Below are 25,416 nucleotides of genomic sequence, written 5' to 3' on the forward strand. Positions count from 1 at the left end.
TTCATCAGAGATATTGGCTATAGTTTTCTTTTCTTGTGGTATCTCTATCTGGTTTTGGTATCGGGTTAATGCTTGCCTCATGAAATATTTGGAAGTGTTCACTCCTCTTCCATTTTTTGAAAGAGTTTGAGAAGGATTGGTGCTAATTCTTCTTTAATTGTTTGGTGTGATTCACCATGAAGCCCTGTGTTTCTCTGGTTTTCTTTTTTGGGGGATTTTGATTACTGATTCAATTGCTATACTAATAATAGGTCTGTTCAGACTTTCTATTTCTTCATGATTTAGTCTTGGTAGGCTGTATGTTTCTAGGAATTTATCCATTTCTTCTAGGTTATCCAGTTTGTTGTTGTATAGTTGTTCACAGTGGTCTCTTACAATCCCTTTTATTTCTGTAGTGTCAGTTGTAATGACTCCTCTTTCATTTCTGATTTTATTTGAGTCTTCTTTTTATCTTAGTCTAACTAGGTGTTTGTCTATTTTGCTTATCTTTGAAAAAACTAACTGGAAAATTCACAGGTATGTGGAAATTAAACAGCATGCTCTTGAACAACCATTAGGTCAAACAAGAAATCAAAAAAGACATTAGGAGATACCTCAAGGACTTCCCTGGTGGCGCAGTGGTTAAGAATCCATCTGCCAATGCAGGTGACACAGGTTCGAGCCCTGGAGCAGGAAGACCCCACATGCCGTGGTGCAACTAAGCCTGTGCACCACAACTACTGAGCCTGTACTCTAGAGCCCACAAGCCACGACTACTGAGCCCACGTGCCCCAACTAGTGAAGCCTGTGTGCTCTAGGCCCGTGTCCACAACAAGAGAAGCCACTGTGATGAGAAGCCCACTCGCCGCAACTAGAGAAAGCCCACACACAGCGATGAAGACCCAACACAGCCAAAAATAAATAAATAAATAAATAAATTATTTTTTTAAAAAAGATGTTACCTCAAGACAAATGAAAATGAAAACAAAATTACCAAAACTTATGGGATGCAGCAAAAGTAGAAGAGGGAAGTACATTGCAATAAATGTTTACTTTAAAAAAAAGGAGAAAGATGGGCTTCCCTGGTGGCGCAGTGGTTGAGAGTCTGCCTGCCGATGCAGGGGACACGGGTTCGAGCCCTGGTCTGGGAAGATCCCACATGCAGCGGAGCAGCTGGGCCCATGAGCCGCAATTACTGAGCCTGCGCGTCTGGAGCCTGTGCTCCGCAACTAGAGAGGCTGCGATAGTGAGAGGCCCGCGCACCGCGATGAGGAGTGACCCCCGCGTGCCACAACTAGAGAAGGCCCTCGCACAGAAACGAAGACCCAACGCAGCCATAAATAAATAAATAATTTTTTTTTTTTTAAAAAAGGAGAAAGATCTCAAATAATCTAACTTTACACCTCAAGGAACTAGAAAAAGAACAAAGTAAGCCCAAATTTAGCAGAAGGAAGGAAATAAATATTAGAGCAGAAATAAATGAGATAGAAAACAGAAAAACAATAGAAAAATGTCAAAACTAAGAGTTGGCTTTTTTTACTGTAACTTTTCTTAACTCTAAAATTAAGAAAATAAGTGTGCCTGCAGTAGCCAGTTTGATTGAAGCAGGTATCTGTATCCACATGATTTGGGGCAGAATGCTTTACCATGCCTCTTAGTTTAGGAATATAGAAAATGTTCACTGTGAAACCTCTCTAAGAGATATTTGAAGGTACTGATGGGCTGTGCGGGCAGTGACTGCCAGGAGAAAGCAGTGCATCATCACGCTGTATCAAACCTTTTGGACCACTTGCTATAGAATTATCTTGGTCAGCTCATGTCTGCAGCGGGCTCCAAGACTCACCTACAGTTATTTAGTGTTCACTCATTCTCGGCCAGGGTGCACCATGAAATGACGCTGGGAGTCTGGCTTCTTGCTTTGATTCACTCTTTTCCCTTGTCTAAAGCACTTTCCAGTGGGGACAATAACCTAATACACTGAGCTCAGTGTAAACAGGAAATCTGGCAGCAATAACTGGACCAAGGGCTAACTTTGCAAAGCCAAGTTTTAATGAGTAATTTGCAAAATAATTAATCAGGAGGCCACTGTCACTAGAAAATGGGCTAAGTGCACCCCACACTGACTTGCTGCCTTTCCTGGCTTCCTGAGGTGACGTTCATAAGTAGAAGGTATTTTAAGGCCCATAAAATAACGTTTTAAAAAAATACCTTTTTTTAAAAATACCTTTTCCTATAACAAGTAAGCTTCTCTAAGTAACCTGCTGTTACCAGGATTCGAAGGGAGAAGTTGTGAACTCCAGAATCCACTTCTTTAGTCTTAAAAAACTGCAGATCATGAGCTATTAAATGACCCATTAATGGATGAGAAAATCGATTTAGTGATTCAAAACCAACTATCAAAAAAAAAATTAAGTGAAATAAACTAGAAATGTCAGTGTGTCATGTATTATAAGGTTAAATATTTTGTAAAACAAATTTTTAATACACATATAAATATGTGTACACTTACGTTGGTACTGAGTTATAATATAACATGTATTTCTTAACCTTGGTCAGAGAAGTTTGTCATTACTTTATTTAAAACTTTTTTGAAATACGGAAATTTATTTTTCAATTACATTTTAGATATAGTGATCAAGAGATAGTTTATTTCTTTATGCTTAGGAAAAATAACTTCTCTAGGAAAATAATGAATGCACTTAAAGTTGCTATCATTAGACAAAATAAATGAATATGCTTATATGATCCTCCAAAAATATGTGACATTACATGTAAACTGATATCTCATACTATTAATTTAAGTATCCTAAATATTTCAAAGCTACATTTATAACTATATTTTTGTAAATGCCGTTGAAGTATGCAAATCAGTGATGATAATGCAAATAATTTAAGTATTTAAACATTTTAAATAGCATTTCAAAATTTAGAGTCTTGACCCTAAAAATAAAACATCAAATCTAATTTAAGAAAGCACAAACAGCAAGCCTATAGGTTTTTCCAAGGAGTAGAGTACACAATTGGTCTATTTCAAGGCTGTCACCAATATATTTCATATATTGTCATAAAAATTCTATAAAGCCCTGTTACTTTTAGTATTTAAGTAGTTTTATTCATCATTCACAGTGGCACACTTCTTTTTTTTGGGTGGGGGGATCATTTTGTTTTAAAGAATTATTATTTCTACTTAAAATATGTAAAACAGAGAAGCAACATAGGAACATACACTCCAGAACCAGATTGCTCGGGTTATGTGACCGAGAGCTGGTTCTTTAACCTGTCTGTGCTTCATTTTCTTCATCCATAAGATGGAAGAAAGAGCAGTGTCTGTATTAAGAAGGATTAAATGAGTTACTATTTATAAATCTGGCAAGTTAGGAAGTGCTAAGTGTCTGCTGTTATTATGGCACCTACTCAACCTTCATTCATTCAACAAGCATTCGCATCACACCTAGAAGATCAAATGCTGAACTGTAGATAAAAAGGCAGCCTCCAGCATCTAAAGAGTACAACTGGGCAGGTCAAATTCCTGGAAGGGTAAATAGGAGACAGTGATGGAGGAAGCAAAGTGCCAATTTGGTGATGGGGAGCGGGTGAGCTGGGGTGAGCAGGGAGAGTGAAAACTCGCTTTTCTTAAATAAGTGCTAGTCGCCCACAGTCGAAACAAAGTCCAGATGTTGACATTTATTTTGGATTTTACCCTAGTAAAATCCAAGCAGCCTAGTTCCTGGCTTTTTCTTTCCTTACCATCTCGTGTAAGCTTCTTGTTGCCATTTCTCTAGTCTGGCTTTTCTCTAAGCGTTCAGCCTCAATGCAGCTGTCGAAGGGCTGCAGTGGTGATACAGGTGTAACTGACCACACAGGACTCCAGGGGCAGGTGTGGTTCACTCAGAGCCGATCCATATCCTGCAGTTGGTTGGCCCACCTATCACTGGGAGAAAAAGGAATTACTGCTTTAGTTTATAGACTTTCTTACCTCCCCTTCCCAAGCCAACTGCCATACTTGCAAAATGCTTCAAATGTTCTCTAATCATACTAGGTATGTAGCACAAATCTTCCAAAGTACATTTCACCTGTGAACATGTAAGCCCTGCACGGTTCTGATTTCTCTAATAATTTGTCACGCTGTGTCTTTACTCATGAAGTAAAGTATTACAAAAAGAAAATTGTGCATTGAGGCCCAGTTCTGCGAGTGAAGGAGTTGTTTCAGGGAAGTAGAAGTTGTATTTGTTAAGCACTTGTAAGTCGCAACTATGAGGATTCCGATAGGAGTCAGAGGCTCAAGGATCTTGGACCTGGATGGGGAAACATGTGGTTCCAAGGAGCGTGCTAGTAAATTACAAACGTGTTTCCATGGTCGCTCAGAGGAGGAAGTGGTCAGTTACGCTTTGGGTGTGGAGGTGGTGTTAGGGACCTCACGCTAGCATTCTACCGTAGGGAGCTGCAGCACATGTTAACTGAGGACCTTCTGCAGGTGGGACACAGTGCCCAGGAGCTGGGCTACACACCAGGATGGGACAGTGAGAAGGTAGACCAGGAAGCTGCCCATGTAGCCACATCTCACCCATCCCTGTACACACACGGCTGCATCTGAGCTGAGGTCATGTCCTAGCCCCCTGCATACCTATATGTACCCCATGCCTGTTACTGCAGGGATGGCTTAGAAGCTATGTCTCTGTCTGCGGAAGCTGAGAATATGTTTATCTTATATAAAATATGCAGGAGATGCTGAAGCAAGCAAGTGAAAGATAAACCTCTACCCAAATGGTCAACATCATCAGCAAGACAGAAACTTGATCCAAATATAACTGCAGAAAGTTAACAATGGGAAGGAAAAGGAGGAGAAGCTTTGGGAAGGAGTCTGACTTTGAATTAAAGAACAGATGATTCACAAGCAAAGAATAAAGGCTAAGCCTTGAAACTGAAAATGAGAAAGTCAATTTGATGCAAAAGGAGAAACATTATGATGAAGAATTCAAGTGACTGAATGAAATTAAAACTGATTTTTTAGGTGATGGAGATACAGCTGGCAGCTCAGCATCCCATCTGGAGGAAAAAGGGAGGAAATTAACCTTCTATGTGACTCCCCTGGGCTCAATAATAATGTTGAAGGAGAAGGGAAGGGAGCCTTGGTGAGAAAAATAAGGAGGGTCAGTTATGCACAGAAGAGAAGTTTCCAGGTTGGGATCAAGAAACCAAGATGATTAAATCAACACAGAATATCATGTGTAACCTAATGCAAGTGATGAGAAGACCATCTTCTCAAACTGTATCCTGAGCAAGGGAAATCCCGGGATGGGGACAGCAGGATTACATGCAGATGATAGAAAATGGTTTCAGGAGTTCAGGAACCAAGAAATAAAACAATAACAATAACAATAACAACAAGACCCCTAACCTGTAGAGCCTCAACATAAGCAAGACCTCAGATAAACTAAAAGGCACCACATTGCTCTTCCCAAGCCACACCAGGTATCTGTGTTTGCCCAGCCACCTGTCTCCCGAGTCAGGAAAATTGCCAGATCTAAAAAAACAAAACAAGACTGAAAAAAAAACCCTAAAGATTCAAAGACAAGGGCTTGATGGTTCACATCTGAAATGGAAAGAGCAGAAATGTCGTAACTGAGAGAGGAAAAGGAGATTGTTACCAGAACATGGGCAGGTCTTGCGGAGGAGGCAGGTTCGCTGAATTCTGAGCTCACTGCTTCTCCCACCTGACTTTGTGGTTCTAGTGATGGGGTTGTCCAGTGTGTTTCTTTTTCCTTGCTTATAAAACAAGAGGATTGGAATAAATGAATTCTAAGATCCTCACCACCCTCAAAGATTTCCATAAGGATATTGAGACTATAAACTGAATTCAGTTCTCATGACAAGTTCAAAGTGAATTCACTACTCAGGATGTAAGAATGAGGTCTCTCTCTGTTGGTCACTTACTTATTTCCCTTCTTTTTTTAGATTGCCAACCCACTCCTGATCTGTCTAGGTTCACAAAAAAATCTGTCACATCTGGTTCCTCAAAACCTTTCTAGAATGTCATATTGTCGTCATAACTTCTCTCCCAGTTTCAATAAGAATGGGCATATTTTGAATCATTAAAGGCCATAATGTCCAAAGTGTGTACATATTCTGCCTCTTTTGCTCCTGTCTAGCTGCATCTTGAGATGCCAGGGCCCTTGGTTTCCTTGGCTCTGTGGGTGCTACCTTTTGGGAAATATAGTACCCAAAGGATTTAAACAGTGTCTGTTTAAAGTTGCATTGGGAAGGGTGGGGGAAATAGGTGAAGGTGGCTCAAAGGTGCAAACTTCCAGTTATGAGAAAAACAAGTCCTCAGAATGTAACGTACAGCATGGGGACTATAGCTAACAACACTGTATTGCATATTTGCTAAGAGAGCTTAAAAGTTCTCATCACAGGGGAAAAAAATGTGTAACTGTGGGAGGTGATGGACGTTAAGTAAACCAATTGTGGTAACCATTTGGCAATATACTAGAACCATGCCACTATACACCCGAAACTTATACAGTGTTATATGTCAATCCTATCTCAATAAAACCGAGGGAAAATCGAGTGGCCTTGTGCAATAGGATGTTGCTTGATAACTTCAGTTATAGTGATAAACATCCAATGAAAAGTGTGAGGCATACATGGCCTCGTGTCTACCACAGAGTCAAGTGCTTTTTCTCCTGTTCAGTGTAATTGGGCAGCAACACAGCTAATAAACCAAAGGATAGAAAAGTCACTTCAGCCTGCCAGTTAAACATGGTATGGCACTGACTTTGTATACGTCGGGTGCTAATGTGATCCTAAGGAATCAGAAAAGTGGGACCCCTCTTTTTTGTACAGGTTCCAAAAGAAAGACAAGCTATTTAAGAATCTTGTCAAACCTTCCATGAAAATACACCCTTACGAAGATTGAAGAAGAGGCTCTGCGGCCAGAAGGGGCAAATCAACAAGAGTGGAGTTAGAGAAAGATGCTAGAAGGCAAGAGTCAGATGACAAGACTGAGCGGCGCAGGGGAAAAGTCCTGCTAAGTTTTAGACAACAATCTTGGTCAAGTTACATTTGAATTGCTGATGAGCTGCCACACAGAAGATGCTGCAGAGATAACCGACAGTTAAGATTCCACAGGATGAAGAGATCTGGGGTGGACAGTCGGATGTGGGACCTACAAACAGAGCGCAGATGATAGAGTTTGAGTGCAGGTGATCAATAAAAAAGGTGGGCGCTAGACCACAGTAGAATCTATTTAAAAAAAAAAAATTAACACGAGCAAGAAAGCAAAGTCTTCAAGGCTATGTCTACACTAAACTCACAAGTGAGGTTGAACAGTCCAGAACATCTTTTAGTGTTCTCCGCCATCCTGAAACCTGGAGCTCCCCAAGAAGTTTTTGAAACGGATGCGCCATCTGCATTCCAGGTAGGGCGTTTTTGTGATGGGTCCTGTTTACTTTGTGTTTTGATTCTTTTCTCGTGTATCCACTAGAGTGGGTTCTGGTACTCCATTTGATCCTTGGCTTCTGAAATATGAGCTTTCTAATAAGTCTAAGCTTGTACATGACCTGTCTTGAACTTGGAAAGATGGTGAGGAAACCCTGGGAAGGGCAGTGCCATTAAGAAAATTCTGGGAGAGAGAGACTCAAGGACAAGGAGAGTCTCAGCTAGAAAAGTCTCCCCCTAGTTGGATGAGGATAAAGGGAGAATAGAGGCAGTTAGCATTATTCATAAGAAGCCAAATACAAACTTTAATTAAGACCAAAAAAAAGACAAAGAAAAAACTTTAATTACAAAATTCAGTGAAACACCAGGGAAGAAAATAATGATTATCACGGAGTATATCAGAGGTTTCTGTTAAAGGGGAGGGAAAAAAAGAGTGTATTAGGCAGGAGTTAGCCATTTGGTTCAAAAGAGGCTTTTTTGAGAATTAGCTTGAGGAAATGACATTCATAATTGATGACATGAAGGTAGTAAAATGGTTCCTGCACTTTCCTTTTAATTTAATTACTTGTATACTCTGAGATATGTCAGGGCATTGGTGATTTTGCAACAGTAGTTATCTGTCCAAGGTAAGAATTATAGATGCACGTATGTGCCTTACATGAGAGGGCAAGAGTGTGAGTGTGTAACTTCTAGTTCACAGTGCTGAGATTCTTCACCTGGGTTGCTACTCATTAATAGAAGCTAAGATATATTAAATGACAACCAACCGATTCTCTTCTAATCCTTGGCATTCAAAGGAGGATATGTTTTCTTTTCTCCTCTGACTCCACAAATAACTTGTTACATGAGTTTTCAAAACGTCTACTAAACCGGCATACTAGGAACAAGCAGAATGAAAGCTCACTTGACATTTTAATCCTGAGATAGACTCATTTTTCCCTTGCCCGTAGCGGGAATCGACAGGGACCTTTTGCTTCGACAGATGGAAAATTCCTATTTTGGGAATCAAACCCAACCGTTTTAAAATAGTTTTCGGCCATTACTTAATCTAAGGCATGGCTTTTGATCCACTGCTCAGAGGATTTTAAAAAATTCTGGGTTTCAAGTTAAAGGTCAACAAATGCTGCCTAGGCCTGTGCGGAAAAGGCAGGGTCACGTGGTTCGTTAGCGCTCACGCATTCATGTGGGACTAGCCATTTGGTAACGTTTTTTTAAAAATACGTTTTAACAGTTGTTTGATTTATTAAGATATTGTAAGGGACACCCAAATTCAGTTTGTTTGATAGCTTGTTTGCACTGAGGTCTCTATCTTTGCTAAGTGAAGTGTGGCTAGGACTAAGACAGTTTTCAAAGTACACTGTGTCAACTCATGACCATGACTGGTGCCAGGACGTACTTCCCAGCAGCCCTGTACCTTTAGCTTCAGTGTGGTCTACCTGACTGCAGATTAAGTAACAAAGGGAATTGAGACACAGTGGAAACGTGAAGCTAAGTCAGATAAAGAACACTAGCATTACCCTCGGATGTGGATCAGTGTGGAAGAGGAATCTGGGATCCTGATGTTGTGATAGCTGCCCCTGAAATGTGATGCTGTCAGCCTGTGGAGAGACCTGTTCATGTGTACGTGCAGTACTTCAGTGCATATCTATTTAGAAAGGACCATCTGTGATATATACATGTGTACGTGGAAATATACATGTACACATACATATATCATAGATCATAAATACGTTAGATAATCCTCTCAAATGTATATATATATATATATATAGAGAGAGAGAGAGAGAGAGAGACAGAGTGACAGAGACAGAGACAGAGACAGAGAGACAGAGAGAGGCAGAGCATGCACCCAAGTGTGTGTGCCAGTGTGTGTGTGTGTGTGTGTGTATTCTGTGCAAAGATGTACGCAGGCACATGTATTTATGTACACTTATATTTAAAGATATATCACAGATGGCTGGAAATCTTTCGCAGATTGTTAACCTGCTTTTCAAGTACATTCCTGAACAAGAGGGAAGTTGTAAATAGTTGTAAATGCCCCTAGACTTATAAAGCATTATCTACCAATTTTGGGTAGATAATGTGTGAGCTTATTGATTTTTTTTTTTTTTTTGCGGTACGCGGGCCTCTCACCGCTGTGGCCTCTCCCGTTGCGGAGCACAGGCTCCGGACGCGCAGGCGCAGCGGCCACGGCTCACGGGCCCAGCCGCTCCGCGGCACGTGGGATCTTCCCGGACCGGGGCATGAACCCGCGGATTCTCAACCACTGCGCCACCAGGGAAGCCCCAGTTTTTCTTTTTTTTAAAAAAAATAAAGGCAATGGGAAGCTTTTCCAATGATGTGTGTGTGTGTGTGTGTGTGTGTGTGTAATTAATTGTTGGCCTCAGGCCCAGGAATCTTAGAAGGGAGACATCATCATAGAACCCCAGGAGCAAGCCACTGTCCTGATGTTAGGTCTAACTTTGAAATGTAATTTCCATAGGAGCCTATTGTTCAAATGTGAGGTGTTCTGAACCAAATCTGGAATTTTCAGATTACCATGGAATGAAAATTTATTTGATGAGAAAAACCCCTGTACCGAGTGGGAACATAAGCAATGAGGCGCCAGTATTCATAGGCATCCAAGTTTATCTTTCATATTGTGATGGCTATTTCTGATTCTGTACCTGTTCGCCAGGAAAGCCTAGAGATTTGCTTCCACCGTAAAGATATATATGGTATAATATCTATACTTTGTAATTATCATATGATAGTAAAGAGACATAGTTTGGTATAGTAAGTTATTCCTACATATTGCCTTAAAACATGACTGTAAATATACTAGAAGAAAAAAATTAAGTGATTTAGATAATATAATTAGACTTTGGGTTATTACTATTATTAATGCACTGAAATCTCATTAATTCACACACAACTTGGAGTTGATTATTTAAGTGAAATCTTGGTATAAGTCCCCAATTTCTGTACTTATAAGTATTATAATAAAAAATAATATCTATAATACAAGTATGTATAATAGTCTCCAATTTCTATATTTATAAGAAAATATAGTTCATGAAGTTTATAATAAAATAAATAAAAGCATTTTTAATCCTCTATTGATAATAAAAAATAAGTAGTATGGGCAAAATAGACCTGTGAGAGGAGCGACGTGATGAGCGCCTCCAAGTGCTGAGCGCTGCAGGTGTTACCTCACTGAATGTCACAGGTAGCCTCTGGGGTAGGTGATGTCATCTGTATTTTACCAATGAGAAATCTGAGGTTTATGGCTTAAATGACTAACCAGAGTCACGTATCTAAGAAAGTGGACTGAGGGTTTGAACTCGGGTCCTATGCCTTTTTGAGTACCAAGCCTCTTTCTAAGTTCCTTAGGAATTTTCATTCTTCCATTCAACAAGTATTTTCTGAGCAACACCGTGGGCATAACAGTATGCTAAGCCTTATTCTTGCAAGCAGTCCGCTTATTATCATATTTAGCAATCATTCTCATCCGGGCACTCCAGCAGTGCCGTAGGGCTTAAGTGTGCTGGGACTCTCCTGGACTGTCAGAGACTCCTTTGCATACCTTCGACATACTCGTATCCCAGTCATTTATATTCTTCTGGACCTCACGCCTATCCCCAACTAGTCTAGCGAGTACTGTTTTGCTCCACTTAATTCGGTGTGTGCATGGAACTTCTTACCGCTCGAAGCCAGCATTCACTATAGGGCAGGACTCATAAAGCCCAGCCTAAGTCAACAGTAGCCACTCCCTGATAGCACTGTGGACGGAGGCTCTTACTGAACCTACACTCTGAAAATGTTCTCACCTATCGAGCTGACGGTATAGCACAAATGAAAACTTGAAGGTAGAAAACCTTAGACTCTATTCTGAGTGTCAGGTGGAAGGAGGCAGCCGTGAATATGTCTTATTTTTAAAACCAAGAGCAAAGGTTCTCTTGTGTTTGTGCTGCCAGCTTCGTGTTTCGAAAAGAGTTGGCTCTTCTGATGGTTGAGTTCATAGAGAAATGGAGTGCTTCCTTCTCAGCTTCAAATTCAGTTCGCTTTTAGGTTCTTAGAGGTGTCTGCAGTATTTCTGTCTCCTGTTTAGTGAGACACAAACATTATTCTTACTGAAACGCACAGGAAGAGCCAGCATGGTTCCTGCCATATGCAAGGCACTTGTCTTGCTATTTTCATCACTACTAATGTTAAACGTGATTCCTTTAAAGCCTTCGTTTAATCTCTGAGATACAGGGAATTCTAAGCTCTCCTGTGAAATGTCAGTGAATGGAATTAAGCGGGCAGTTAAGCAGAGACAGAAGCTACGTTGGCATAACTACATTTTAGCATATATATTTTAGGAAAAAAATACCTCCGGAGATGGAAAAGTTAAAGTATTTTTAAAGGTGTCAAGGGACTTGTTAGTCATGGATGTCCTGACACACCATTTTTTATTACATACTTTTTATCTTAGAAGAGTCGTGGAGTTTTATGATAACAGAGTTTTTCCCAGCTTGTGATAAACTAACGGGTTGTATTTTTCTCTCTCATCACTGGCTCTGTGCCATGATGTCATCTGTCCTCTTATCCACTTTACAAAGCATGTCCTTTCACGTCCCATGACCCAAATGGAAATAACTCCAATGGTTGCTTCACACATATTGGAAATGAGGCATTGCGTGGGCACACTGGGAGTCTACTATTTTGTCACCTACTTCCTTGAGAGTCAGACCCGTACAGGGTGACCCTTCGGTAGAAATAATTTACGGAGAAAAAGGAGGGAGAGCAGAACAAGGAAGACAAAAAAGGATAAACTTCTACAGTGCTCCGTGGAAGTGGCTAGGACCCCCGGGAATTTCTCTCGTAGTTACATTCATCGCTGAAGAAGAGTGGCATGTCGTGTAGTTACCAGATGAATTACATCAGTGTATACGTGCAACCTGGAAAGTGCAGTCCTAAGTACACTTTTGCTTCAGAATTGTGTTTTCCTTGTTCCGTTGTACCTGAATTCATCCATAATTTCTTCAACGTTCACTTTCCTCTGTGTGTTGAATGCGTGTCATCTGGAAGCATATGTTTCACCTTATATATCTATGTATTCTACACATCTAAAATCAGACTCTCACTTCATTTTAATACATCTTATTTGCTAAGAAGATAGTAATTTAAGTGGTATCTTTGCCAAAAAAAAAAAGACCAATTAGAATGATTCCCTTGGTCTTGGCTTATGGTCCTTTTGTCCCATACCTGCTGGAAATTAATTTTAACGGTCCACTTATTTAATTAAATTAAAAGATTTTTAAAAAGTAATTTATACAATAATGCCACAAACTAATGACCTTTATGAAATGCTAAGTATGCCAGCAGTCTTTAGCCTTTTGCAAAAAGAGTTATGGAAAGGGTTTACATGAATGGATTAGATTTCATTTTAAAGTGAATTAAGTGACATAAACAAATATGAACAATTTACCTTGTAAGTTACTGTAAGCACCTTAGGTAAAGGAAAATAGGAGCCAAATATTGGAGTCTCAGAGCAATGGTTAGATATGGAGAGGAATAAATGTGTTTTAAAATGGTAGAAGAGCCATGATTTCAGACTTTTAATGTGAACTGTACTTTATATAAACAATCAATTATTTCCACCTTGGGATTGTTTTCTTGCTAATAAATGGACTATGCAGTTATGCATTATAAGAAGGAGTTAATATGACACAATTCAAATGGTAATAATTCCCCATGGGGGGGGAAGAGTTGCAGAGATATTCTGTACTGGAAAAGGCATATAATGTGAGCCATATATGTCATTTTAAATTTCCAGCGGACACATAAATACAAGTAAAAAAAAAAAGCAGGTGAATTAATTTTAATAATACATTTTAACCCAATTTATCCAAAACATAATCATTTCAACATGTGATCAATATAAAGAATATTAATGCGATGTGTTCCCTTGTTTTCCTCCTGCCTTTTGAAAGCGGGTGTGTCTTTTATACCTGCAGCACATCTCAGATTCAGACTAGCTTCACTTCCTGTGCTCACAAGCCACGTGGGGCTTGTGGCTACCGCACTGGACAGCACAGCTTTTAGACCCAAGACTTATGGGGGCTAAAATGTAAGAACAATGGAGCAAGAGGCCAACGGGGCCTGTGACAGGCTGTGACTTTTCTAGAACGGGCTGAGCTGCTCTCAGCCCAGGCTGTCCCTGCCATAGCCCTAGGGCTGGCAGGTTTCCTGATTTTTCAGGGAAACCAGACATTCAGAGTCCTGTGGGAAACTTCTTGATTTTTAAGTGCTGGCAATGAATCCAAAACTTTTAAAACATCATGTGGGTCTGGCCCTTAGGTTGTCAGTTTGTGGCCTCTGTTCTCAGCATTTCATATTTTAAATCAGGTTCTCTGGCTCATCCAACATGCAGTATTAGGTTTGGTTAAGGATAATAAAGAATCCTTGGTTTTCACCAATGCAAATGTGTGAGAACCTATTTTTAAATGTATGGACTGTATCCCACATTAAAATCTATTCAGTGATTTCCCAACTAACTCAGGAGCCTTTAGGAAAGAAAATTTCATGTATTCACAGAACCTAGAGCTGGAAACGCTCTGGGACAAGCCCCTCATTGCTCCAGCTGACTGCACTCCCCCTTTTTATAAAACATCCATCCCACCTGTAAGTGCTCGTTCAGCGTCCCTATACTGTGTCAGGTTGCAGGCTTCTCGAGGGCAGGCAGAATCTGTCTTGTTCCTCACTGTATCCCCAGCATCTGGTGTGTGGCAGGCTTTGTGCAAGTGTTTACTGAATGAATGAGTAAATACCCAAATAATTTAAAACCCAAGGAGGAAATGTTGGTGAGGGTGTGGAAAAATTGGAACTCTTGTGCACTGCTGGTGCATACTAGAAAGCAGTATCGCAGCTCCTCAAAAAATTAAAAATAAAATTTACTATATCATCCAACAATTCCATTTCTGGATATCTACCCCCCAAAACTGAAAGCAGGGACACAAAGAGATATTTGTACACCCATGTTCATAGCAGCATTATTCATGCTAGCCAAAAGGTGGAAGCAACCCAACTGTCCATTGCTATGAATAAACAAAATATCATCCATACATACAATGGCATATTATTCTGCCTTGAGAAAGAAAATCCTGTCACGTGCTACAACATGGGTGAAACTCGAAGACATTATGCTGAGTGAAATAAGCCAATCACAAAAGAACAAACACTGTACAATTCCACTTATATGAAGTATCTAGAGTGGTCAAAGACGAATGGATAAAGATGTGGTACATATATACCATGGAATATTACTCAGCCATAAAAAGGAACAAAATTGGGTCATTTGTAGAGACCCTCAAAGTCAGAAAGAGAAAAACAAATATTGTATATGAACGTATATATGTGGAATCTAGAAAAATTGTACAGATGAACCAGTTTGCAAGGCAGAAATGGAGACACAGATGTAGAGAGCAAACGTGTGGACACCAAGGGGGGAAAGTGGTGGTGATGGGATGACTTGGGAGATTGGGATTGACCTGTAGACACGAATATATATAAAATAGATAACTAATAAAAACCTGCTGTATGAAAAAAAAAAGGAGTGGTCAAACTCATAGAGACAGAAGCTTGGAATAGTGGTTGCCAGGGGCTGGGAGGAGGAGACAGTTTGGGAGTTACTGTTTAATGGGTACAGAGTTTGCAAGATGAAAAGAGTGCTGTGGATGGATGGTGGTGATGGTTGCACAACAATATGAATATACTTAATGCCACTGAATTGTGCGCTTAAAATTGGTTAAAATGGTAAATTTTATGTTATATGTATTTTGCTACAATTAAAAACATAATTTTTTAAAAAAATCAGGGAGGGCAAATGACTTATCCAAGGTCACAGTATTCTACTCTGGAGCTTTCAAAACTATCCCAAACTATTTGTAATATTTTTTTGAGGTAGCATAAGAGTGAAAGGAAGGGCTTAAAGGTGGGAACCAGGAGACTTAGATCTTGAGAAGTCATTTGATGTCTTGGTGCCTCTTTTCCCAGACCTGTGTAGTGCTCTGTCCCTCGAAACAACTTACCAGTGAGGTTAAGATGATGAAATAAGGGCTTCCCTGGTGGCACTGTGGTTAAGAATCTGCCTGCCAATGCAGGGGATGCGGGTTCGAGCCCTGGTCCAGGAAGATCCCACATGCCACGGAGCAACTAAGCCCGTGTGCCACAACTACTGAGCCTGTGCTCTAGAGCCTGTGAACCACAACTACTGAGCCCACGTGCCACAACTGAGGAAGCCCGTGCCTAGGGCCCGTGCTCCACAACAAGAGAAGCCACCGCACACTGCAACGAACAGTAGCTAGCCCCCACTCTCTGCAACTAGAGAAAGCCTGCATATGGCAACTAAGACCCAACACAACCAAAAATTTTTAAAAGTAAATAAAAAATAAATTTTAAAAAATGATGATGAAATAAAATATGTATGAGAAAATTATATATGCTGGATTAATCTGGGCGGAATTCATTATACTCTAGGGAATTAATGTATTATTGAGATAGAAATTTCCTGGTCAGGTAACAAATATGTAAGATCCTTGTTGAACTGATGCCCCAGCATGATCTTTCCCCAGTTCAGTTAAATGGTCGACTGAGTGTAAAAATGTGCCTGTCTTGATGATGATGATGACTTTATTTCAAAGCAGCCTTCCATGTGTGCTGAAATGCCCTTGGAATCAGATTCATCTTCTCTTGCTGTCAGAGTAAAGTGAGGTGGGAAGAGAATCTGATACCACAAGAGGGTATCTAGTCTCAAGATGCAGCGCCCCACCCTGAGGTGCAGCATCTCCGGGTGACCGTGACCGTGACCGGCTCAGGAGCTGTGTGAATGTCTGTTGTTCAAAGCAACCAGATTTCAGTGATTAGAGGGGAAAGCGTGAGCATTTTAATATTTCCATTCTCTAGAGATTTGCTTTATTAGGAAAGCAAGCTCTCCCCTTTCTGTAACATGCTGTATTGAGTCTCATTGTTGAGGACATTATCTTGAAGCCGAGAAAGTAAACAAGATTCTATACTAGTTCTGAATCACAGATGGCCCAGTTTATCCACCCTTACATTTTGAAAATAAACACAGATAAATGCCTTGCATGTTGTTACTTACAAATCGATTCTACCTGCTGTTGGGAGAGCTTTCAGCCACATCATGCACTGAAATAAATTCAGGATTAATTAAAAGAGTTGAATGCAGAAAACAAAACCATGAAAATCAAGAAGAAAATATAGATGGAAAGTTAGTTAGGCTGTTGAGGTATAAATTCAATGAAAAAAAATTGCCAAAGAAAAATTGATAAATTTAACTGCAAATAATTTCTACACATCAACAATATAAAAGTTAAACACTATGTTAGGAAAATATTTGAAGCAAATCTGATAGGCAAAGGGTAATATGTAAATAAATCTGTAATCAATTATAAAAACCTTTACCATCCCAAGAAAATGATGGACACAGGACATGATTTTTCTTTATAAAAGAAGAAATGTAAGTGGCTAATTAGTGCGAAAAAGTCATTATCTCTAGATATTAAAGAGATGCAAGCAAGTAAGATGAGAACTATTTCTATTATTAAGTTGGCTTTTTTTTTTTTTTACAAGATAGCCTTCAATACTGGCATTTATATACTGCTCGGGGAAGTATAAGTTGAAGTTGATATAGCCTTTCTGGAAAGCTATTTAGCAACAGATACTAAGAGCTTTAAATGCGATCATACACATTGACTCAGCATCTTTTCTAAGGAAGTAATTAGAAATACTGGTAAAGATTTATATGTAAGGATGTTCACTGCAGCATTATTTGTAGCAGTGAAACATTGAAGATAACCCAGATGAACAACAATAGGGAATCATTTATATAAATTATGGCTCTTCGATGACAATGTTAAAAATCAAGAGCCCAAAGAATATTTTTTAAAGTGTTCAGTGTGAATTGCGCACAGCTATATAATGTGTAATTGTGTGAATGTATACAATTGTATACCAAGATGTAACATGGCAAATATGTACGTGTGGGTTGAAAAGGGATTACATGGGAATCAGCAATATGTTAGAAACAGTTATCCCTGGATGGCCACATTACAAATACTTTCAATTTTCTTTATACTTTTCTGACTGTTCCAGATTTTCTACAGTAAAAACTATATTATTTTTATAAATGGGAAAAAAAGTTTTTAAAAACTGAATTGAAGGGACTTCCCTGGCTGTCCAGTGGTTAAGAATTTGCCTTCCAGTGCAGGGGGTGCGGGTTCAATCCCTGGTCCGGGAGCTGAGATCCCACATGCCTTGGGGCCAAAAAACCAAAAAACATTAAAACAGAAGTAATATTGTAACAAATTCAATAAAGACTTTAAAAATGGTCCACATTAAAAAAAAATCTTTAAAAAACAAACAAACTGAATTGCAACCAAAACAGATTTATTGTGAAAAAGATGCTACATCTTTTATGTAAACTTTTTCCTGGCACCATCGCCATCGTTAATGACTCCACCTTGTTCTTCAAATCCATCCAATTACCAGGTCCTATAAAGTCTTCCACCTAAATGCTTCCTAGACCTGGCCCTTCATTTCCCCTTCTGTAGTCAGCCCTATAGTTTGGGTTAGGTTCTCATTATTTATGGCCTGGTCAAAACTTCCATTGTCTCTCCATTGCCCTGTTGTTGTTGTTTTTTTATTTTTGCGGTACACGGGCCTCTCACTGTCGTGGCCTCTCCCGTCGCGGAGCACAGGCTCAGGACGCGCAGGCTCAGCGGCCACGGTTCACGGGCCCAGCCGCTCCGCGGCATGTGGGATCTTCCCGGAACCGGGGCTCGAACCCACGTCCCCCGCATCGGCGGGAGGACTCTCAACCACTGCGCCACCAGGGAAGCCCTGCCCTGGGTTTTGAATCCTGATCCCAACATCCCCCACTCTTGGTGACACGCCTCTCACCTAGCGTTCACATGTTATAGTGCTCAAACTCCCCCGTCCCCATCCAGACTGTCCCTCATGCAACTGTGCCTTCACATCTCTATGATGTTCCTTCCACTAGCAACAGACTGTATATTTATTCATTCAGCAGACATTTACTGAGCAAATGTCACGTGCCAGGCAAGCCAGGGCACAAAAATGAATTAACCCCAAGTCTCTGCCTTACTGTAGCTCACAGTCAACTTGGTGAGCAAGTTATAAACAGCTAGTTATATTTTGTAGGATAAGTGGTAGTTACGTTAAATAGGTTCTCCAGTGGCAGAACCTGGATTTGAACTCAGGTCGACTTGCCCCTAAGGTCATTTTGCTTGAAGGTGAAGAAGACAAAAGCGATGGCGGTGTCTGATATGGCTGGTGCCTCGGCATGTGTTGGGGAGAAGCAGGAACTGAGGCTGCAGAATGGCCCGTATGCTGTGCTGCGGGGGTGAGCCTTAAACATCTTTGTAGCTGGAATAACGACAGGTAATAACTAACAGTCTCTGCCACACTCTGTTCTACGTGCTTTGCATGCTGACTCAGTTCATCCTCACAACCACTTGATGAGGGAGGTAAGACAACTGTATTTTTTTTTTTTTTTTTTTTTTTTTTTTTTTTTTTTTTTTGCGGTATGCGGGCCTCTCACTGTTGTGGCCTCTCCCGTTGCGGAGCACAGGCTCCGGACGCGCAGGCCCAGCGGCCATGGCTCACGGGCTTAGTTGCTCCGCGGCATGTGGGATCCTCCCGGACCAGGGCACGAACCCGTGTCTCCTGCATCGGCAGGCGGATTCTCAACCACTGCGCCACCAGGGAAGCCCGACAACTGTATTTTTTTAGAGATAAAGAAACAGACACAGGGGCTTCCCTGGTGGCGCAGTGGTTAAGAATCCGCCTGCCGATGCAGGGGACATGGGTTCGATCCCTGGTCCGGGAAGATCCCACATGCCACGGAGCAACTAAGCCCGTGTGCCACAACTACTGAAGCCCACATGCCCTATAGCCCGCGGGCCACAACTACTGAGCCCACGTGCTGCAGCTACTGAAGCCTGCGCACCTAGAGCCCAAGCTCTGCAACAAGAGAAGCCACCGCAATGAGAAGGCCGCGCACTGCAACGAAGAGCAGCCCCTGCTCGTTGCAACAAGGGAAAGCCCGCACGCGCAGCAAGGAAGACCCGACGCAGCCAGGAAAGAAAGAAAGGAAGGAAGGAAGGAAGGAAGAAAGAAACTGAGACAGGAAAGTCAAGTCATTTGCGCAATGTCACGGAGGAACTCTCTGGCTCTGGTCAGAGACTGTCGTGGGCACTGCCGTGTCCCTAGCCCAACTCTGTGCGTTGACACCAGTAAACGTGAGTTGAATGGAATTGAACAGAGCGCTTGTGAAATATTCCTACTGGTTTTGTTAATTATCCAGACCTGGGTTGTGGGGGAAAGTGGAGAAAAAGAAAGGGACTGTTGAACCCACCGTCTTAATCCAACACTGTATGTCCTTCAGAAGCAGATAAGCCATCTGCATGGGCTGAATTCACACTACGTGGTTCCTGCGTGGCAGAGTCTGGGTCTCTTTAAGTCGGAAGCAGTCGTGGCAATGACCTTGCTGAACCTCCCAGTAGTTTGAAACTGTAACTTGACTGAAAGGCTCTAAGAACTCGATTCCGGAATGTGAGAGGCTCTTGCTTTTTTAAACTCACTTGTTCTAAGCCCATAGCTTGGTAGAGGAGAAAATGAGCCCTGCCGGGTCGGCTTCCAGCGTAACAGAGTCCTAATGTGTAAGCTTCTAGGGGATGCTATGCAAATGAACACTTGTTTCCTGTTTGAGCCCGCGGTAGCGCAGTGCGATGTGCATCGGGACGCTTCTGTTTTACATCCTGGCGACGAGTGACGGACCTGCGCGGCCACGATAGGAACGTCACGGGAGACTCGCAGCCCGTGTGCACAGAGGGTGGACCAGCTAATCCTTTCTCTCCCCAGCCCTCACCCTCACTCACACGTGTGGGAGGAGCAAGCTGCCACGAGGTCGTGCAAGGACGCACAGCGCTTCTCGTTCCAACCACAGCACTGCGTTTGCTTTAAGAGAGCCGCAGGGCAGAGGGGAGAGATGGGGGGAGAGTGATTACCTCTCACCCCACCCTCTCCTGCCACGGCTTTGTCACAGCTTCCCCGACACGGCCGACCTCCACGCCCACAGATCAAGCTCGGCTTTAGCTCGTGAGGCCAGGCTCAGCCAAGGCCTCGTTAATAACAGTAAATGCAGCTAACACTGACTGAGCACGTCTACCAAGTGACAGACTCTGTGTCCTATTGCGAGATGAGTGCCTGTAACCGTGGGGGGCTGCATTCATTGCCCTTGCCTGCATTTACCAACTGCAGGAGCCGAGGCTCAGAGGAGGTTTGTGAATTTCCCGGGACACAGATCCGAGCTATGTTACTCCAAAGCCCAGGCTTTGAGCCTTTGGCCACTTTCTTGGCCACAGAACTTCCGGCCTCCAAATGCTCCCTGCTTCCATCTCCAGCCAGAAGTCATCTATCCTCCTTACAAATTCTCAGAGTGCTTGATCTGCACTTCTTTCATGGGGCTTCCCAGGTTAACATCCCATTACCCTTCTTTATATAAAGTGTTCACTTCTCCTGTTAAACTGGGGGCGTGGAGGCCGAGTCCATTCCTTATTCCGTGGCATAGTTTCCACGGCCCCTAGTGTAATGTGTAGCCCCCTCAGGCAAGACTAGAGAAGGTTGTTTCTGATCAGATCTGCCCCTGCTGAGCACCTGTACCTTGATGGCAATTTGGGAATCTAGAAAACTGTCTGTAGGAATTCTTCCGCTCAGATTTCCTAAAGAAGAGTAAAGATTTACCTGAGAATAGTTGAATCATGGTTTTCCTAACAGAAGCAGGTAACTCATATACCATCGTCCACCTTACCGTGCCTTTCCTGTAATACAGAAGCAGGTAACTCATATACCATCGTCCACCTTACCGTGCCTTTCCTGTAATACAGAAGCAGGTAACTCAGAGACCATTAGCATATCCCAGTCGGCTCAGAACCTCTTCTTGTTTATGGTTCAGATTCCTTATCCTTTCCTGTGCATCACATTTGTTTAGTGTCAGTGTTGACGTTCCCTCGGATCCCCTGTGACAGGTTGCAGAGACACTCCTATCTCATGTTGCTTCAATTCAGACCTTAAAAGTATCTAGTTGTCGTTACCTTACTTGGAGGTTCTACTATTGCATAAGTTTACCCACATGGATTTCAGAACATTCTGGGAAATACATGCTCAACCGTTTTTTTTTACACCAGAAACGCCCACTCATCTCTCTTAGTGTTGTTTCTCTGTCTCCCTTTCTGTCTCTCTCTGCAAGACTGCTTCTCCCTAATCTTGCTTCCTGAGCTGTGACAAATGAGAAGGGTTTTAGGTTCATATCCTGATCCATTTTTTGGCAGAAGAGAGGTGTTTTAAGGATGAACCCAACTGTATAATACCTCCCATGTTCCACCCTTAAACATCTTTCTGGATGCATTGCTCAAGATTCTTTTTTTATATCTTTATTGGAGTATCATTGTTTTACAATGGTGTGTTAGTTTCTGCTTTACAACAAAGTGAATCAGTTATACATATACATATGTTCCCGTATCTCCTCCCTCTTGCGTCTCCCTCCCACCCTCCCTATCCCACCCCTCTAGGTGGTCACAAAGCACCGAGCTGATCTCCCTGTGCTATGCGGCCGCTTCCCACTAGCTAGCTATTTTACATTTAGTTGTGTATATACGTCCATACATACACTACCACTCTCTCACTTTGTCTCAGCTTACCCTTCCCCCTCCCCGTGTCCTCAAGTGCATCCTCTAGTAGGTCTGTGTCTTTATTCCCGTCTTGCCCCTAGGTTCTTCATGTCCTTTTTTTTTTTTTTTTTTTTAAGATTCCATATATATGTGTTAGCATACAGTATTTGTTTTTCTCTTTCTGACTTACTTCACTCTGTATGACAGACTCTAGGTCCATCCACCTCACTACAAATAACTCAATTTCATTTCTTTTTATGGCTGAGTAATATTCCATTGTATATATGTGCCACATCTTCTTTATCCATTCATGTCTCGATGGACACTTAGGTTGCTTCCATGTCCTGTCTATTGTAAATAGAGCTGCAATGAACATTGTGGTACATGACTCTTTTTGAATTATGGTTTTCTCAGGGTATATGCCCAGTAGTGGGATTGCTGGGTCGTATGGTAGTTCTATTTTCAGTTTTTTAAGGAAGCTCCATCCTGTTCTGCATAGTGGCTGTATCAATTTACATTCCCACAAACAGTGCAAGAGGGTTCCCTTTTCTCCACGCCCTCTCAAGCATTATGTTTTCCTCTTTAACCATTTCATAATCACTGATTTCTAAGCTATCCTAGCACAGTATTTTGTTCGTAATTATGCACAAATATTTGTCAGTGAATGAGCCAGTCGGGAGGGGAAGGGAAGAAAGGAAAGTGGTGTGTCCAGTTTCCTGAGTACAAGCAATGCCACCCCTTCTCCTCAAGTACAGCCCTAAACAGGATGTCCAGATGGGGCACCTCCCACCCCTCCACCCTTGCTGACTTCAGCAAATCCCAAGGTGCTTATGTTTGCCCTGAGGTTAGTCTTGGCATCTGTGCTGCCTGCCAGGGAGTCCACAGCTGGCCCAGATGTTGCTGTATGTTTACATAAGTCTCTGTGTGTGCATGTGCCTGTGTGTGTACGCAGATCACCCATTTACATGTGTCCTGTGTGTCTTCCCTGTAAAAACCGTGCATGTCTCATCGTGGGCTGTTGTCCAGCAGAGGTGGAAAGTCACAGCGCAGGAGGCCCCCTTCCTGCTGAGCCACCCCTTGCCTGCAGCCTCAGCCGCTGTGAATTCCACCACCCTTTCTGCAACCTACAAATGCTTTTTTCTTTCCTCAAAGCCAAATCGCACTTTCCTGACTGGTTGGCCACGTTTGAGCCCTTAGTTTTTCATTCTTGCAAGATGACTGAAGGGAAAACCAGGAAAGGTGATAAGCAGGCAGTAGAGAAAGGGCATTTCATCACTGCCACTTGAATAATTCCTGTTGCTATTTTTAAATGTTGCTCAGTTTAATGTAGCATTTCTGCTGTTTCGAACGCGTGCCTATACCAGTGCATGATGCATGCTGTGCTTTGGTACCTGGTCCTGCCTGAGTAAGATTTGCAAGGCTGAATCTTTGGCAGGTATCCATCTGCCTACATATTAATTGAGGCAAGTCAATAGGGAGAACCCTCTAACAGGCTCAGGAATGTTGCAGAAGGGCTGAATTCCTCAGGTGCAGGCTCCGTGCACTACAGCAGCAGTTCTGTGGCATCAATGAACAAAGCATCGAGCAAACAGGGAAGCTCCTACTAAGCACCAGGCACTCAAGCATCGGACTCTGCTGCCAGCTGCTGCCTGCACACGCCAATAAAAGGCTACCGAGGCTGCCTCCTAGGTGCCAACCCTCATTTCAGTGCCCGGAGCATTTGCAAAACGTCACTATCAGATACAGTAATTCATTTCCTTAAGACAGAACTCAGAGTTGAAAGGAGGTTAAATGAAAAGGAACACAACAGGGCCAGGTTTCCAGCCCTTTCTTTTGTGCATAAATATTAATAGATACTTGGCGTAAGAGTTCTGCAGCTTTGTAACCTCTCATGATGGTGGCAGAACTTCAGGTTGGATGTGCATCGTTAATTGTCCATTTGCTTGTCTTTGGTACTCAGCGTTATTTCTATGCCCCTGCACGTCTCCTGACCTGCTTAAACTATAAAAGGAAGACAGTACGTCTTTAAAGACACTTTCCATACCTTTGCTCGTGGAATTGAACAGAACTGTGTTTAGCTGGGGGTGGAAGGAGGTGCCGGCTTTATGTTTTTAATGCATCAAAAGTCCCGTTTGTTTATCTAAAGCTAAGGGTTGGCACGAAAACATCCCCAAAGCGTATTAACAAGAGGGACTTACTTTCTAGAGGAAGATGGGTCCTGTGCGTCCTTTGCTCTGTCCCCGCCAGGCAGCCTCAGCCCAGGCACCTGCCCCTCTGAGACACAAATTCTGCATGTGGTATAAAGGATCCCTCAAAGCAGCTGAGTGTGCAGTGAGGTACATACATGAGGATGCTCTAAACCCAGAGCGCCACTCTTTCTAGGGTCTTTTTTATTGTCCTTTTATTGCATAGTTAACGATATCATATAGCCGGCGTAATTTAACAGAAAGCCGGCTGCTCTTTCAGTCTCTGGAACATGCTCCTCTGTGGTGAAGAGCGTAGGTCTGAGCATGTAAAATCGCACGGGATGCTGTCAGGTCCATGACTTGCTCATTTGAGACTTCCTAGTGCCTGTCACAGGGGAACAGCCTGTAAAGTAGCTTTTCTAATCTTAGACACGTATCAATTATTCACCAGCCTGGCTCCTCTTGTGCATTATCTTATAGAATTCACCATGGCGACAGTGCACCTTGCTTCTAAATCTTAATCTGAAACTGATACATTAAATATTAGGTTTCTTCTGCTTCAGATTATTCTAAATGTCAGCTGATTCTGAAAATGGCTTTAAAACTTTTTCTCCTTCCCTCACGTTACATGAAGGTTGCTGATTTTATATGAATCTTGATGTGAAGTTTAAGAAACGGAGAGCTGACTATCCTTTTCTACTTTTTAGTATCAGTTATGAGATCATACTCCCGATAGAACCGTCATTTAGCTTTTGAGAGAAAATATATCAGCAAGAATTTCTGCTTAAATCGATTTTACGTATCATGTGGCTTGCAGTGTTGAATGCAAGGGTATAAAATGTGTTTTCACTGTTCAAATAAGTGTAATTCAAAATTACACATACTACTGTTATTCCTTTTCACTACATATGGAGAAAACTGTGTACGATATCAGGTTTCTGATAGTTTCATATGTAAAACATAATCTATAAATCCATGATAGTCAGAAAAATGCTACGGACATAAAGAATTCATTCTTCTTATAACGTTTTTATTTTCTTTTTTACCATGGATACAAGCAAAACCACGTTGAGGGAGGG

The 25,416-nt window shown here is 41.9% G+C and overlaps 1 protein-coding gene across 3 annotated transcripts in view; it reads left to right on the forward strand.

Annotated features, from left to right (window-relative positions):
• The window catches only part of FRY (FRY microtubule binding protein), a 426,981-nt gene that overhangs the window by 22,064 nt on the left and 379,501 nt on the right, over window positions 1–25,416 (forward strand). For 2 of the 3 annotated variants that reach the window (XR_010837245.1, XM_067016673.1), the window contains exon 1: window positions 7,362–7,396. The exons of the other annotated variant lie outside the window; for it this stretch is intronic. Coding sequence is in view for 1 of the 2 variants with exons in the window: in XM_067016673.1 (XP_066872774.1) it covers window positions 7,377–7,396 (20 nt within the window). In the remaining variant the exon portion in view is untranslated. Of the gene's footprint in view, window positions 1–7,361; window positions 7,397–25,416 lie in introns of those variants that run through there. 3 annotated transcript variants of the gene reach the window in all.

Source organism: Kogia breviceps, chromosome 16, assembly GCF_026419965.1.
Source record: "Kogia breviceps isolate mKogBre1 chromosome 16, mKogBre1 haplotype 1, whole genome shotgun sequence".
In the NCBI taxonomy this organism is placed as follows: domain Eukaryota; kingdom Metazoa; phylum Chordata; class Mammalia; order Artiodactyla; family Physeteridae; genus Kogia; species Kogia breviceps.